The sequence below is a fragment of the Meles meles genome, chromosome 21 (assembly GCF_922984935.1).
Source record: "Meles meles chromosome 21, mMelMel3.1 paternal haplotype, whole genome shotgun sequence".
In the NCBI taxonomy this organism is placed as follows: Eukaryota; Metazoa; Chordata; class Mammalia; order Carnivora; family Mustelidae; genus Meles; species Meles meles.
Window position 1 is genome coordinate 38,050,254 of NC_060086.1, and position 18,081 is coordinate 38,068,334.

Genomic DNA, 18,081 nt, shown 5'->3' on the forward strand with positions numbered 1-18,081 from the left:
TGCATCTTTCACCCAGATTCAAAAGCTATTCTGATAATTTCACATTCTCCCCAAATACGTGTCTTCTACCAAAGGGACTGGTCTTCCTTCTCATCACCTGCCTACTGGAAATACAAGGAAGGATCACCACGTCATAAATATGCTTCACGTCACAAATGTGCTTTATAAACTGAACCAGAAATATCATTTTAAAGATTGTATTCTGGTAATTTGCCTATTACTGCATTTACCTCAGTGCAATAATCCCATATGTGGCGAGTGTCTTGCTTCTAATCAAACTAAAGAGGGCTGGTAATCAATTTCCACAGCAACCAAGAAGACCCAGTGTACAAATTTCTTTCATAAACAGCAAGAGGCCAATTACATGGACAAGAGTATATTTACTTGGTTTCTTCCACGGAAACGATTACACTAACGTGGGAATTGTAGACTCATTCAAGATTTGCCAAGCCAAGAACGAGGGCAATTTTCAGTAGCACACACTGCCAATGAGAAATCTCAATAATGTTAAAATAGCAGATTCTATACATATATTTGCACAGGGGGACCCCCAATGCAGCTACACTTTAACTTAATTTTCAAATGAATGCCAACAGAGATGGCCAGATTCTCAAGTAATTCTATTTAAGAATACTATTAAATATTGTTTATTTTTAAAAAGTATCTAGATGGGTCTTATTGAAGAACACAATTTAAATTATATCTTTATAATTAACCTTTTTCCAGCTTGGGGGAAGATGCGTTTATGCTGAGAAGTAAGATAAAAATCCAAAGAAATAAATCCGCTTAAGATTCTTATAATTATACAGCAGGCTAAAGTCACTATGATTATAATTATATACAAAGTGGGTGTTTGAGAATTTAGCATCTAGAGATATTTTCATAAAAATAATTAAGGGTTGTAGATGAACCACAGTACAATTGATACTTCGTGAATCTTCAGTGTGCAGAGTTTAACAGCATTAGGACTTCTCATTTGTAGAATGAGCTCTAGGATTTCAAGATTGCCATCAGTTTTATGAGCTTCATTGACCCTCTCTTGTTTCCTAAACCAGTGTCAAAGTGTACTGAAGACAGGAACGTACATAAAAACGTATTTTGCTTCTTGGCAAGAGGATGCGGGGTCAGTGGATAAGTTATGTATTTAGAACTGCATCTTAACAAGTGTTTGGATCTCTTTGGAGGCTCCCTCTAGCCTCGAGAACTCGTTAGGGCTGTTTATAAAGAAACGGTAATACTATCTACATGCAACCAGAGAGCCGATTTCACTTCTATCTCGCCCAAGAGCCGTGGCAAACAATTGTATGCATGGGGTTCTCCAAGTGCCATTTTTGGGGGGTTCAGTCATCGATGTTGCTTTTCTACTACCTCGGAAGAAATCTGCAGCTACGTCGAGCTAACGACACATCTCGTGGGAAATGGAATGGAGCCGCGGAGAAAGCACACCATAGCAAACCGGGAGAGGACCTCAGTCACAACAGGCCAGGGAGGAAGGAAGGAGCACCAGCGGTGGCTGACACGTCCGACTCGGGGGTCAAGTCCATCGCCCGCTTACCTGTCTGACCCAGCATGCCTCAGCCACACATGCAAATCGTTACCGTCACTGTTTTATCCACGAGACGTATTTTTAAATTAAAAGAGTCATTACCAAAAATAAGCACCCTCAATGACATTTGTACATGCAGAGCCTCTGAACATTCACATTTATGTCCTCAGAAAACAGAGCCAACGGGTTGCATTCAAATATGGAAACGCACATTTTTTTTTTTTTGCCCCCCTCCCCCCAGGCACCTACACAAAAATAGCTGTGGCTTGCCATTTCAGAAACCAAGTCATCTGTCAAGCCTGGGCAAGGGGTAACGGAGCTCCTCCCCACCCCCTGGCCCCGCCCCCGCCATCCAATTCTGACTGCTGCATTTCTTAGGCCCTCTCTGTCCCCCTTCCACTGCCAGTCTTAACACGTGGTGCACATTACAAATACACCTGGTTTGTCTTAGTACGTTTGGACACGGGGCCCTGCCGGATAGAGTGAACCTCCTTAGGAATGCCAGGTCCATCTCCCCATTCCTTTGTGTTGGATCAAAAAAAAAAAAGGTAACAAAGGGAATGCTTTACTGGGTGTGGGGAAAAAAACAAAACAAAACAAGGGAAGCGGGTGACTGAAGTGGAGGAAAACCTGCCGCTCATCTTCTGGTGTCTTCCTAGGAGCTAGAGACCATGGCCGCTGCTTACACAGAAGACCGTGGGAAGGCTGTACGGGGACAGGTTGTGTGTGCATGCAAGGTACGTTGTCGCAGGGACTGAGAGAGATCGGAAAAGCAACTACACGGGCACAAAACACAGCATTTCGGGCCTTAGCAGAGAGGGCGAGCGTTTAGGATGGTCTAGGCTTGATGGTTCATTCTCTCTCTACGTGGCACTGTTCACCTGCACCCGGGGCCCTGATTTGGGGGTGCTGCCTCCCCAGCCGTCATGCATGCGCGCCAGAACCAGACGAGAATCTTGTTTCCCACCAGCTAAGTTCATTTCCAGGTAGTTGTCAAGCAGGAGGAGGGAGACTCTTACCTGTCACTGTAGGCAGCGGCAGCGGCAGGGGTCGGCTGGGCGTAGCGGTATGCGGCATAACCACCCTAAAACGCAAGCAGAAATCCGACTCAGGAGTGCAGACGAGGCCAACTCGGGGGCACCCAACCGTGCGGCCGCACTAGAACAGCAGTCACCCACATCTACCAGCCTAACGTGGAGGTTAATGAAAGCTTAGTACCAAAGCAGGAGTACCAAACACACTGGAGAGACAGAGGCTCGGATACCAACCCCAGCTGGATGTTAAAGGTCAGCGGTTGTAAGCGTTTCCCAAAGGAGGAAGCCAGACACCCTTCTAAAGAGATGTACCTAGACGGTTAATGGTGACCGTGTTGGGGGTGAGGAGGGTTACGGGGGATTCTCTAAAGACTCTGTATACTTTGCTGAACTTTCCAGATTTTCAAAAATGATTATGCTTTGCCTTTCCTTATTAGCCACTAACTGACATCTTATTCAAACTCTCCTCGATGACTTCCTTAAAAATCCAACATAGGTTGAGCTAATGCCCTCCTGTCTTACGTTGATATTTCTTAAAAAAAAATAATAATAACACTTTGATGGAAAGTTTATTAGTCATCTCTCGCCTATGTAGCTATTCAACCACTGAAGCAATTAAAGAAGGCTGTGTTTAGCTTTCTAAGTGTTGCATAATTATTTTTAAAAGATGGAATGGTGAACACTTGTTAAAAATTCTGTCTTTTCCGCTGAAGATATCACACTGGTACAGATAGGGAATTTGTCTGGTGTGGAAAATATGATGAAGCTTTCCAATTTGTAAATAAAATCATTAAGAGAGGGGGGGAAAAAACCTGAAAAAAATAATTAACATTTAGTTCCATGTACCAGTTACTGCAATTGTTCAATTAAGCAGAGGACAAGCAAATGGTCATATTCGAAAGGAATTGTGTTCAGCGGAGCATTGATTATCAAACTGTGAAAATAACCGAGCTTCTTGCTCAGCAGACCACAGCGATACATCAACCACTGTCGAATGCTCTCAGCACAATTAACAAACAGGATCCAGTCTCTGCCCATAACACAGGGAACGCTTGGGTTCTAATTAGAATTCACCATCCCACAAGCCTCTGAGGCAACAGTTCTCACCCTTACCATAAAGGGGCAACTCTGAACGGACTGAGGGGTTCGAGGACACCCCTCCCCCCAACAGCCAAGGTACTCATGTGTCAGAGGGGATCTAACAACAAAATCAGGAGTGAGGGGTATGTTACACTTAGCTTCGTGCCTAGGGGACAGCCCAGTGGTAAGACAAGGACACGGATTTCATCTCAGTAATTTATTTCTTCCCTCTTCTAACTTTCAAAATAGATCTGCTATGGCTTACACAGTGATTCAAAAAATCTAGTTTGTCCTTAAAGAAATTTGTCCTTTGGATCAGCTCTGGAGGCACAATCCAAGACACCCAATCAGCAATCATTTGGAGGCAGTATTAAAAAAAAAAAAAAAAAGTCTCCCTTGAAAAATACTGTGGAAGTTAAAAAAAAAAAAAAGGTCTTAGCCAGACACCACCTAGTGCTCCAAACACCATGTTCTCGAATTAGGAATGGGGAAACTCATTAAATGTGCTGAAGAATTGTCAAACCAACTGGAGTGGTCACAGCGGCACCAAGCTCAAGATACAGAATGATGGGCTGAGGGGGAAATCAGGTCACCAGATTTCTGGAGTCATTCTTTTTATCTGCTTGACCATCTCCTAGGCTTTCATGATGCGTCCCGACAGACACAGGTGTGCAGGTGTGTGTGTTAAACCGTCAGGTGGGGAGGGACGTGCTAAATGCCACCAGCCGAAAGCTTGGATGGGAAAAAAAAAAGTGTGTGTGAGGGACTCTGTGTGTGTGTGTGTGTGTGTGTGTGTGTGTGTGTGTGTGCGCGCGCGCGCGCGCGCATATGTTTTCTTCCAGAGTAGAAAGCAAAAGCCACTGCAGAGATATTTGCATCAAGGGCCATGTAAATCAGTCATGATTTGGTGACTGTGAATTTGGTCCCAGCAAAGATTTCTAGCAACAACCCCCGCTTGCACACCCTCTACGTTTGAACTCTGTATGGGTCCCCAACTTGCACGATTGTTTCCATCAGGGAAAGTGGGTGGCCAGTGTGGTAAGTGGAAAGTACAGCTGTGGTGCAAACAGCAGACAAGGCAAATGAACCTCACTGACCACCAGTCGGTATTTACTATATGCGCCGCAAATGGATGTGCGCGCAACTGGGATTCCTCTGCCCGGCAGAGGTGCTTGACCTACGGTGCCTTGGGAAGGACCCATCGTCTCCATTATTCTCACGAGACCTGCCCATTTAAAATAAGTGTGTGTTTCTACGTGAGACAGGCGCCCATGGTCAATGCCCTGACAATATCCTGGTCTTGGCTATTTAGGAATCTGTTCACCAGCATTCCCTATTTAAGACTCAAGGTCATAGTTGTCTGAGGAGCCAGTGGAGAGATTCTGACCTTGAGCAGTAGGCTCCTTCCTGTCCAGTGGGTGTGCTGGTGGTGATGGCAATGTTCTGCCCCTGAGCTGTCCAATACAGTCATCACTGGTCCTTGAGTGACTACGGAACACTTGCAATATTGGCTGGTGAAACAAACTGCAATTTTTAATCTGTCTGGTTTGAGTTAATTTGACTTTCCACGTCAAGGGTCATGTAGGGCTGACAGTTTCAGTATTGGACAGTCCGGGTCTAAGTGATCCCTCAACTAGGTCATCAGCACAGAAAGAAAAGGGTCAGGGGGCTTGACACCACCACGTGTACGCACTGCACTGTCTTCTTTTGTGATTTTTCTTCTGTATGAAATCCATATTAGGGGAATAACAGAGTTGTGTATTAACCCTGTGTATGTGTGCATACACTGTAAAATGATCTAAAAATACAAATTGCTTTAATTTGCCTTTCTAACAGGTGACTCTAATCAATTTTATTGCTCCATATTTTGCAGCTCGCTGAGCATAGCCACAGCTCCTGCAAGGTTCTGGGCTAATGTCTGAAAAAGGAGCGCTTCCTTCCATTTGCTGGCACCAAACCATGTTCATGTGGAAACCAGTCTTCCTGACCTTAGGACAGAAATGCATCCTTGACAATTAGATTTTTTTTCCCCACCACCAAACCAAATGGCAAGCACCACATGGTTCTGCGCTCCCTACTCATAAAATATACTCGTTTTTCACATACTGGGCAGCAAGCTATAAATGAGACCTTATATAAAATGTAACTCTTGAACCGCCATTATGAATTCCCCCTCCCACCTCTGTCGCCACCACCAGCAGTGGCCTTGAAGATCCCGACTCGATATTGTCTGAAACATTTCCTTTGCTGGCCGGACCTCTGGAGGTTGGGGCAAGTTAGTGATGGGGGACCTCTAATGGTTCTCCAACAAAGCATTTTCAACAATGCGCTTCATGGGATACTAACAATGGAAGGAAAAGGAACTTTTTGTGACCAAATAGGTTTGGGAAATGCCACATTAAATGAAACAAAACTGGCTACTTCATCTGTGGAACTTTCTAAAACAATATCGATGAGCACTGTGGACCCTCAGCGCATCTCAGAGTCCTTTAGCAAGGGAAATCACATTTTTTTTTTTTTTAACTTTAGAGCATACTTTTGGAAAAAGATGTTCTAATAGCCAAATGACTCAGAAAGAGAGGTGAAATGTTTGTGTGCTGGTGGGGACATGTGGATAGGTAGTGGTGTTGTGTGTGTGTGTGTGTGTCTGTGTGTGTGTGTGTCCCTTCTGCCTAACTGTGTAAGTAGCAAAGGACTTAATCCTAGACAGCAGCCTCCCCATTTCTGAGAATACCCAAAGATCTCACTTCGTGCAAGATACAAGGTGGGTTGGTATATACTGGTACATACACATTTTACTAAAACAACAGAAGAACATTTGGAAAATGAAAAGCTTAAACCTAAATAGTCGCTCCCTAATTTATCTGCATCATACATTCGGCTGTTTTTGGAGTGTGGCAATGAAAACCAGCTTTCCTGAAACCTAAAAATAAAAGTTGATCTTGGGAATTCAAATTATTTTGTTCTCTTCTCCATCCAAGGGCTCCCCTCTTGTACTGGATTTCTCTTTACAATTTGATTAATTCTCATGGTTAAAAGAGAATGTACTTTCTTAACTGACTTAACACAGAACAGAAACGGGAACCGCATGTTACAGGGAAATCCATGTAATAAACTCCCACTGATGATTCTTAGTTTTACATTCGTCTTTCATTTTACTTGACAGTTTTAATGTTCATTGGGACAGCTACACTCCAATAGATGTGTTGCTCTTTTTTCTTCCTACAAATTGGTTCATTTGGGGGTTGCTTCAGCAGTGAGTAACAGGGTTGAAAGCTACAGCAATGGGTATGCGATAAATTTATAAGACGCTACAATGAAACCAGGGAAAGTTACGTTAGCTAGGCTGACCCTCGATGCAGGATGAATACGTTTTCTGTTTAACCATTCCAGTTGACTCCAGGAACCTACTACAAAGTTACCGAGACAGCTGATACAATGAAACCTTGCAAGTCTTTTCGCTGAGTTTATATTAATTGGGTATAGATGCATTTTAAGCCAGGAAATTTATAGCCACGTCAGAATCTCCATTTTGATACACTCATGATCTAGCAAACAGGGGAATCTGAGGGTATGCATCTCTATTCTAGAAGCATTCAGATCGAAACTGGAAAATTCAGTTAAGTCTTTCCTCCTTCTATGTTAGAGAACACCTCCCCTCCCCAGAATTGTCTTGTTAGTAGGATTTCACAGCAAACCCACAATCAAAGTGATGAGGTTTTCCACCAGTTGGGATTTCATACCTGCAGCAATTTATTGCCATACACAGGCTCTTGATACACTACTCTATAAGGAAACAGAAATGTAACGTTTTCAATGCAAAAATGAAATAAAAGAAAACGCATAAGTCAGACAGAAATTCCAGAGCAATTCATTTACAAGTTTGCTTCTCTTACGTCCCTAAGACCTGAGAATGACCCATCGAACCAAGAGGAGGAGGAGGTTTTAGCTGCGGAGCTCCGTAACCCAGAGAATCCAGAAGGTGCAGGTGGGAATCTAACCCTACTGACTGTATTTGTGCACAACCTGTGTTTAGTTTTAGAGAAGAAAAAAGGATACTTTCATGGCTTCTTATCCTTCTAAGCATAACGCAACAATTCAAAGTAACTACTTCAAATTTCTCTCTTTATCTCATGATTACAGTTCTCTGAATACCGGAGGATTTCGCTTTGATGCCTAATTCTTGGGGCGGTTAAGACTGTATCAATACCTTTACTTTTAAGAATTGAATATCGAGAACAACAGAGAGTGCAACTGAGTTGCATGAATGAATGAATTACACTGAGCTACCAAAGCTACTTTTCATATATATGACTGGAAAAACCGTGTGTGTGCATGTGTCTAGAGAAGTTGCTGACATATCTATCCATCTATCTATATCTATCATCTATCTATCGATCTATCATCTATGTCTATCCATCTATCCATCGATCTATCATCTATGTCTATCCATCTATCCATCGATCTATCATCTATGTCTATCCATCTATCTATCGATCTATCATCTGTCTATCCATCTATCCATCGATCTATCATCTGTCTATCTAACGTGGACAGGCCACAACCTCATTCAAGTCCAATACCAATAAGATCTCAAGTAGAACCCTTGGATAGGATGCAATTTTTGGATGTGAGAGTTTTGGCGGGGGGGGGGGGGCAAGCCTAATCTTTCTTGTGAGTAGTTCTAGTTTAAAGTGAAATGTTTCAGTTATAGGGCAGAGATTGAGGTGGTAGAACACCATTAAGAGATTTAGGAACCCGCCTTATAAAGGGGTGTGTGGGTACGCGCGCGTGTGTGTGTGTGTGTGTGTATCTTAATCTTTACTTGGCCTTAGATTGAATAAATTTAAGCCTGTGGACCTATGCCCGTCAGAATTCTAGGCCCCTTGCTTTCTCTTTCTCCCATTGCTTACTGGAAAGTTTCAAGTCGAGATACTGTTCCCCATGACCCGTCTACTCCATTATCCTCTCCATTATGCTCTGATTTCTCATCTTCCTCCTTTCCTTTCACTGCATTTCTGAGTCTGGCTCAGTGAGGGCAACAAGGTTGCCCTGTTGGCTCTGGGCTTAAGCACTGAATGGAGCCCGATCATGTAGGCACAGACTCCCGTGCCGATGAACGTTTCTGGACAAACCATTTCATCTCTTTTCCAAAGCAAAGTCTCCCCCTCTGAAAACAAAAGTGGAGGCAATGGGTGGAGGCAACTCCTCCCCTCCGGGGGTCCCAGGGGGAGGCCCGGCAGTAAGGGCTGACCTTGTGCCACACAGTAATGCTTAACTCCGTGGTGGGCGGCTGCCCCGTGGTGTCTGACCCACCTGCCTCATCTGAGTGGACTCGTAGTCAACTCCCGTTGAAAGCAGGGTCCTAGGAATAAGGACTTGGGTTTATTTGGAGAGGTTCTGTGTTGCCCTAACAGAATTTCCGAATCATGAGAACAGGCACCGGAGTCTCATGGAGACGTACCAGCCCCATGGCTGCATGGACGGGTGGAAAGCTTAGGGCTTTCTTACGAAAAGGGAACATGGTCAACATTTCTATCCTCTGTCAGTGGTCCTCTCTCTCTGTCTGTCTCCCCACCTGTTTTCTCTTCTCTTCTTCCCTCACTAACTCAGCCCACTTTCTACTTAGTACCTTCTTTTTAAATAGCTCTATTATAATGGCCTTATTTCCATTTTCAATAGTTACCTTTTGATCCAAGGCCACACCCTCGGCTCTCTCCCTGAACAGGGAAGACAAACATCGGGCTACGTGGACTTAAGCCACACTTACTCTCAGCTCTGCGGCCATTCTGGTCTCGTGAGTTCCACAGTTTCACCCCCCAAACAGAACAGATTGCTTTGTAGGCCCAGGAGACGTGATCCTTCCACGCCAACGTTTCAAACAGGTTGTCAAGCCCATGGATCACTACTACTATTTTTTTATCTTTACCTTGACTCACTTTCTCATGAAAAAAAGAATCATTTCAATGTGTACCCCTGAGCAATCATGGTGAACTTGCAGATTTGATAGGCTAGTTGTGTAAGCTACATTCTTATCTTTTGAAATAAAAGTGTGTGTGTGTGTGTGTGTGTGTGTGTGTGTGTGTGTGTGTGTGTGTGTGTCTAGCATGTCCTCGGGTGGAAAGGACCCCGGCAATGACCTTTTATACCGCCATCCTTTCTGGCTTCGAAATCTGCTACATCCTCTCTATGGAGTGGCCATCCACACCGGGCCTGAGTATGTCCCCTGTGGCCAGAGTCCGAGCTTCCCCTGCAGGTTGTTCAAACCCTATGTGCTCTCTTGGGACTGAGAAATGCCCAAGGGCTCCACCAGTAGGTGGGGAAGGGATGGAAAGGCCTTGCAGGACAGAGAGAAGGGGTGGAGGTCGTGGTCTGCTGCGTGTGCTGGGACAGCTTCTGAGGGGGGTAGCAGGAAGAGCTAGAGGGGGGCCTGCCTGTGCCGTCCTTAGCAGTGACCAAAGTAGAAGCTCACTACTCTACCCAGTGAAGTGAAAATCAAAGAGGACATTTAAACCTATTAGAGGTGACCCATGTGTCTGTCACGTGTCCCAGGGCCTCTCAGGACTGCCCTAACCCTATTTATTGTGCACTGTTTTAATGCGATTAAAGGAGCAAGCCAGAAACTTTCTTTAAATAAAAGAGAACCTCACAAGCTTTTCCTCTGAACCTTGTCACTCATCATTCCTTGAAGAAACGGTGCCCCAGGGACAGTACCAGTCATCAGAACAGACCAGTACCGAAAGGGAGGCAGCGGAGGCAGTTGGAAAAGCACATTCCAGAGCGTAAGGTACTTCTAGCCAAGAGGAGTCCTGCTCCACAAACTTTAGAGCACAGGATATTCGCAGTCTTTCCCTGAAATGGACATAAAGCCATCGATGAGCCCTTGTTTGGCTGCCGTAACAGGTGGTCTAGTCTGTCACTGTGCTCCACAGACACACACCAAGCTTGCTGTCTTACATGGAGCAGAATAATCAGGAGGGTTTGCAAGGTCTAAGTTGTCTCCTTGGAAAGATGACAGAAACAAGTGCTGGGTCGACAAGCCTCCAAGTCATTTCAGTAAGTGCTTCTGAACCCCAACTGCCTATTTGGAAACACCCCCTGAAAAATCTTATTGTCATTTAATATGGACAGCGGGAAAATAATATAAATTTTTTTTTTTTTTTTTTTTTTGGCTAGAAGAGTGGCTTGCAAACAATGAGAGAAACGGTCTTCTAAACCTTGACACCGGGAAGTGCAGCATCGCAGAACGCCCCCGGACAGAATCCCTGCTTGTACACCGCCCAGACACCTGCCAGGGCTACGCCACTGCGCCCCACAGGCTTGGCCCAGAGATGAGGACTCGGGGGGAAACAAAAGCCACTAAAGGAACTTAAAGACTTTTTTTTGTAGCTTTCCTCCTTGAACGGAATTGATCTTCCCGCCTTAGCCTGGAAGCTGGCACAGGTACCCCCTCCTGCGGGTCTCTGCTCCCCCCACTTGCTTTGCTCTCCTGGATTCCCCTTGTAGGCTCTAGCGCCGACCGGCACAGACACACCTGGCCGCTCCTCTTCCTAGTGCATCCTTTCCCCATGTCTGCGATCCCAGATTCTCCCTTTGGGCAGCTCCTCCTTCCTGCTACTCAGACATCTAGGAGGCAGCAAAAGACACCCACGGGGAAGATCCACAGGACGGCACAAATTAATAATTCAACCAGTTGCTCTCAGTTCACAAATGAAGAAACTGAGGCACACAGAGAGGCAGACCCTCAATAAACAGTTGCTATCTCTGTCTTCAGCTAGGCTTACTAATATACACTCCCCTATTCCCACTGGTGGGTGTTGATGGAGAGAGTTTTTTGGTTTGGGGTTTTTTTTTTTTTTTTTGGTAGATTGCTTTTCCCCCTCATTTTTCATCTCTTCTCATCTCCCTATTTCCCAAATTAAAAAAAGAAAAAGCCGTAAGAAAGCCCAAGAGGTATGCTCTATCTAGAGACTACCCTGAGGGAGGGTGCAGACTGACATAGGGTTCATTGGGTTTCCAAGGATGTGAATGGGCTCGAGACGTCCAGTCCCAGCCTGCCTCTCTATTTATAATGGTATGCCTTGGAAATTGTTTGTTTTTTAAAGAGGATGTCTGGAGGCATGGATTAAGCTACACAAAAAATAAGAAATTTGTTGTTTACTGGGTGCAGGATGTTTGTTCGTTTTATTTTGAAAAAACAAAACAAAACAAAAAACTAACCCACAGGTTATAATAAGTGTTTTTGGTGCCATGAAAGTAGAACGCAACTATACGCATCATTGATGGAGATTAACACTGTGTCTCAAATTTGTGATTATTTGAAACTCAAAAGGAAGAAAAGTAATAGTGTCTTTCCCATTTTCTAGTAAATGTTATCCATTTGGTCAGAAGTATGGTTTTATTTTTGTTATCTAGTTTATACGACGACAAATAGGATTCCAGTGAACTTATCTGAGTTCACTTGTAACAAAAAAGCATATGATTTAAAAAACAGCCCCCGGCCCTGCCCATCTATTTTAAGCTGCATTTATGCTAGGTTATGTTCCTAACATTGTAGCTAATATCATAATGCGGGAGAAAAAATGCCTCTAGATCCATTTCGCTAAGTTTAATTGTGGTCCCAATGAGAACCACCCTACTCTTTTCTGAAAGCAAACAGCCTAATAAGGTGGGACCATTTAATAAACAATTCTAAATTCAACAAACACTTCTAAGTCCTGAAATGTTTTGGGCGGGAAACGGAAAGAATAAAGAAGAAAATAGGGTTTCATGGTCAAGCTGGCATACATCTTGTTAGAGATGCTTCTGGCTAAAATCATCCAGAGGGAGTGGAAGGGGTTCTTTCTAGAGCTTTTACCATGAACAAGTGAATGCGTTAACGGGAACACAACAAAAAAAAGAAAAGCCGCCATGAAAATATCTTTTAACCCTCTATGGCTGGGAACTCCAGCTTTTATCCCAAATATTATACTGCAAACACATGGACCATACTGAAAACTTTAGAGCGATTTTTTTTTGGGGGGGGGGGGTCAGGGGAGAGTCTTTAATTTGACACCAGAGAAATGCCGTATCTGTTCGGGGGCATGTCTTCTGAAGACACTTCTGAAGGACTTAGTGCTGCCCCACAGCAGCCGTGAGGCCCCGGGAAAAGGCCTTCTGCCCTGCGGATCCGCCCCAGGACCCTGTCCCACAGACCGCGAAGAGGAAACTGGCAGCAAACTTGTAAACAGAATGACTCCGGGAGGAAACAGGGTCGGCATGCACGGTAGTGAGTACTTACATAAATGTCTGCACCATAAAATCCATCCTGGTAAACAACACTGCAAGGGCACACACACAAAGAGAAACATCCATATTAGTGCATTTCCCCATGCAGACACACCAACCCCCGCACTGGCGAAGTTAGTCTGGTCACGGGATCCGAAACACAGGAACCGAGGAGAGTTTTCACATTGGTTAAGGAGGTTGGAGACAAGAGCTCTCTGTCAGCCCGAGAAAATTAGGCCGGGGCTCGGTGCTGGCCCAGAATCAGGACGTGATGGCATGCTGGACACCAGACTCCCCGCTCTTTCACGAAGGGTGTGGAAATGCAAGGGGGAGGGCAGTGGAAGTGGCCCAGACAGACAGGAGGGTCAGTCGGCATTCAGTCCGATCGCAGAGCTCCCCCCAGGGGGATAAGAGAATCATCTGTTTAAAATGTAAGATTGATAAAGGGTAGGGGGGCAGACTGCCGCGTTTTCAGTACGCGTGGGGGCTGAAAGACTTTAGGGGATCCGGACGGCCCAGATGATTCCAGAACTCTTCGTCTGCATTCTCCCACCCTACACTATTATATTTGGTCATTCCGGGTGCCACTCTTTTGTGGTAAATGTAGGAAAATATCTCTGATTATATGTGTGTGTGTGTGAGCATGTGTGTGCAAGACAATGCATGTTTGTATGTATGCACGTGTGTGTACCATGTGCATAAGTGTGTGTGTGTGCGTGCAATGGACGCATATGGTGTAGAAGGCGTGCGGTGGTGTGTTTGCACATGTGTGTACATGCATGCGCCCCCGTGCACACACGTACACACATGCACGTACCCCGTGTGTGTTTTCATAAATTCTCTGCAGGCCAAGCGAGCCCCACACGGTGAGTGAACAGCCCTGGCCTCACTGTGGCTCTCCCGCCACCATCCAAACAGTCATTCCGAAGAGAAAGGACTTCACAGGAGGTGGAAAATCTCCTGGACTTTTCCAGAGTTCTCTCGGTTTACCTTGAGCGAAAGGGCCGGGAAGAAAAGCTTACAGCCATGTGATCACGGGAAACTGACTTGCAGCTCCTAAGCATTACCGTGGGTTTCAGGACGAGCACATGGAGACCTGATGCCGCCTGTGGATTCCGGGAGGATCACAGGATGGACGGACTATGGAAGCAGGTGGCACCAAAGGCATGTTTTCCGCAGGGTGGTAGTTGTTATTAAGAGCCTTCCCTGAGATCTCCCCATGGAGTGCAAAGATGCCTTATGATTCTGGCAATGGACCAGTGAGCCCCACCATCGAATGGAACTGGGTTCTAACAGAAACGCGACTTTGAAGACCAGAAGCGGGGCCATCGGGTTTCAGGGGCAGAGTGGACCCACATGTAAGCCAAGCATACGGAGCCAGAGGAAGGCACTCGAAACACACACACGCACACGGCTGTGGCACTGGTTGCTGGAGAACCCTGGAGAGAGCTTCTTGGAGCTTTTCAGACGTGACTGGCCAGACCCCCAAGGACCATTATCCTTAAAAATGTGACAGGGATTTCACGCGCTAAGGACGTTGGCAGGAATTACTTTCGGCTGTTTTCACCTCGATCAGAGAGGACCACTGTTCACAAGAGCACTCGTCAAGCAGCCTAAAACCCTATTCTGAGATGCTGAGGTATGCCGAGTCCTGAGCTATGCTTTCAGTGTTCCCAACATTAAGACAGTGTGTCTGCTGGGGGTCAGAAGGCGGGCCCAGCCTCTGCCAGCAGGACTTGCAACAAACCCAAGGAAACCGGGGAGAGTGACATATATTTCGTCTGCTGAGTGACAAATATTTAGAGGTCAGTCATGCAGCCATGGTGAAACGGGTTTTGCTTCTGCCCCCATTCTTTTCCTGCTATGCCTTTGCTGGGAACACCTGCTCTCCCAACATCCTCCTCCAAAAACAGGTCAGCATTCAAGAGCCAAGTCAGACGGGAACCACATACGCATCATGGCCAGAAGCTGTGAGCCACTGAGCTCGTCACTTAAGCTTTCTGAGCATCTTGTGCTCATCTGTAAAATGGGGCAAGAGGCTAGGCAGTGGTCAACTCAAAGGAGGACACAGTGGGGTGCTGCCCGCAAAGCCACGAGCAAGGTGCTTGGCATCAGAGAACAGAAAGTGATCCGGGGGTGAACAAAAGATTCATATTTTAACTGCATATTAATATTGACATGGAAAGTAATGCCTCTGTCTACATATCCATAGACAGGCCCTGGCCTTGGCCTTTCCTGAGCAGGGGAATCTCTGTGCCCGGCTTGGCCCTCCATCATCCGCCATAGAAAATTCCTTTGGGACTCGGACATCCCACATCTATGAGATGGAGAACCAGGGAGAAAATGTGGTCCAACATCCTCAGGCCAACAAGCTCCCACAAACTGAGTGTGACCACTCTTCACCCGAGATGTTTACTAGCCTCCAACAACTGTACTAAGGCAGAGACAAGCCCGAGCGTGTCCATCACTAAGCCTGCCCTCAGGGAGCTTTACAGGGAGGGGTCACGTGGTCGCAAAGCCATGTACGCTCATGCACATAAATATAAAATTGCGGCTTGCATGGGGCTCGAGGAGCAGGTGCTCAGAAAGGGTAGCGGAGGGAGGAGGGCTGGCAGCAGAGGTCAGGATCCCTGCGCAACTGCCTCGGAAATCCCGAAGCCTCAGCCAGGCAGAGAGGGAGGAAGAGCAGTCCAGGCAAAGGGAACAGACTATGCAAGTCCTAGTGTCCAGAAGGTCCTGGGCTCCTTACGGGGGCCTGCAGGGTCCAGAGGCCCAGCAGACAGCGCGGCTCCATGGAGGAAGGAAACTGAGAATTCCCACCAGGACAAAAACCACACCTCACAGGGAGCGCCTGTTTTCACCAAGTGCATTGCAAGGGGGATTGGGGGGGGTGGGTGGGTGATGATGGAGAGGGCGAGTGCTCTCTTTTCAGGATAACTCTAAAAACCAGGAACCGATACAGCCGGCCTCGTTGGTGGTCCGAAAGCCAACTGACCGGCTGCCACGTTCCCCAAGACGCATTTTCTCCTCCTCAGCTGCTGGTGGGAGCTCATACACTACTGGTCGTCACATTTCTAGAATGATGACTCTGTGTCAGTCCCTGGTCTAAGCATCCTGTGCGAATTAGCCCACTTCTCCCCCATCATACCCCTGTCACTTGGAGAACACTGGCATTGCCCTTCCCGTATAAAGAAACAAAGCTGGAGTGAGCCACGTGTCGGCTGAGCTGGGATTCTAGTCCGAGGAGGCTTGGCCCCTCAGTGTTTTTGAACTGATGTGGCGGGGGGGGGGGGGGGGGGGCAGTGGGAAAACTTCAGCATGCAGACAAGGTCCCCTGAGGGCTTCTTAAAATACAGATGTCTGGGCTCCCCCGCCCAGTTCACAGTTTCTGATCCAATAGGTCTGGATGGGGGTCTAAGAATTCCAATTTCTAACCGGGACCCGGGGACACTGATGCTGCTGGCCAGGGGATAGACAGGGTCATCGATCATTGGGACACCGCCCTCCACATGTTCTTTTTCTTTACATCGTGACCGCACTGAGCTGGGAGACAGACCAGTCTCTTAGGCCCTCACCTAAAGAGGGGTGGTTACAGGAAAGCTCTTCCAGACTCTCACGGTGGTTTCCAGGAATGTGTCCAAGTGCTTTTTTAAAGCCCCACGAAACAGGTGCACTTAAAATATCAGATGGGTAGGGAACGGAGGGCAGGAGTCGATGGCCAGTATGGGTCTATAGATAAATGAGCTGCAGGCCCTGAACAACAGAAGGGAGTTGCCATTATGCGTTGAACAAGTATAGTCCAATTTTAATGCCAAGGCGGTCTGTCTAGCCATGCAAAGGTAATTGTATTGCTTGCCAATCACTTCAGGCCTGCAATACGCTTTTGCAAGAAGGCAATGCAAACGCACAACTCATTTTCTTAGAAAGGTAATAACAGTAGTTAAATATTTGGTTGAATGCAAGCAGGGGATGATTGTACTGTAGCAAATTAGTTTACTTTAAAAAAATAAAAATAAAAAAGGAACGAAAATATAGGATGGCCAGACTATACAATCTGTTTGTGTAATAGAAGATATCCCCACCACAAATGCATTCCTGAAGGAGAGGTTATTTAAAACCGCTCTACCTTGCTGCCCCTTCCAAGTGGAAAATAAATTAAAATTTTAATGCGTTTAAACCTAGCTGGTTTTGAACAGATATGGGTCCGTAAATTCCCTGACATCTGTGTATTGTTGTGTATGTTGTGTATGGATATATGTATATGTACACTAACATTTTTCTAGGGAAAACACATTTTTAATCAGATTAGTAAAGGCATCTGAGACATAACCCTCCCCTCCCCCCCAAAAATAAAATTTAAGAACCACTGATTCTTGGTGGTTCTATCTATAGATGCATTCAAGTCACAACTTTTTTTTTTTTTTTTTTAAACATAACAGAGGTTACACTTTAAAACTGGCTGGAAATTCGAACAAGAATTCACACCAGACCCAAACACACACACAAAACGCTAGAGAGGGTTCTGAAAAGCATCTGATCATGGGTGATGACTTCTGTTCCGAGTGTTCATATTAAATGTGGAAAGGTCCTAAACAGGAGAAGGCACAGTCTGAGGATGAGACATTCAGAAATTAAGCCCGAAAGCATATGGTTGCTGTATAGCCAGAAAAGCACACACAAAGGCTAGCGCCTGCTGTCAGATACTTTCCTAGGACCTACCCCGAAAGCGTTCCCGAGGATCTCCGTGTGAATTTCATTGTTGCACCGGGCCACTTTAAGAGTTCTGGTCCTGGGATACTAGTATTTCTCTCCCATACACAAAATAGCACAGAGTGTCTTCAAACAATTTCCCAAGGTAACTCTGAGAGGTTGTACACAGATGCGTCATAACTAATTTCCTGAGAAAGTTATGGAACACTTTATCCAAAAAGAGCCAGAGAACCAAGACCAATACCCTACAGCGGATGCTGGACATTTAGCTTCGAATCCTAACAATTTTTTGAATACTCTTTGATGCTCCATTAGAACACTCTACTGAGTCCCCAGACAATATGCCTGGTACACAGCAGGCACGGGATAAGTAGCTGCTTTATAGTTAAGTAGCTAATTAACCAAGAATAAGAATTTGGTGAGGCCAGGCTCACGGGGTTCCTT

General features: G+C 45.8%; 1 protein-coding gene across 16 annotated transcripts in view; it reads right to left on the reverse strand.

Moving 5' to 3' along the window:
• RBFOX1 (RNA binding fox-1 homolog 1) overlaps positions 1-18,081 on the reverse strand; it is a 1,785,930-nt gene that overhangs the window by 35,515 nt on the left and 1,732,334 nt on the right. For all 16 annotated transcript variants that reach the window (XM_045993979.1, XM_045993969.1, XM_045993978.1 and 13 more), the window contains 2 exons: positions 12,941-12,980; positions 2,566-2,630 (listed from right to left, as the gene is read on the reverse strand). In XM_045993979.1, the coding sequence (XP_045849935.1) occupies positions 2,566-2,630; positions 12,941-12,980 (105 nt within the window). The remainder of the gene's footprint in view (positions 1-2,565; positions 2,631-12,940; positions 12,981-18,081) is intronic.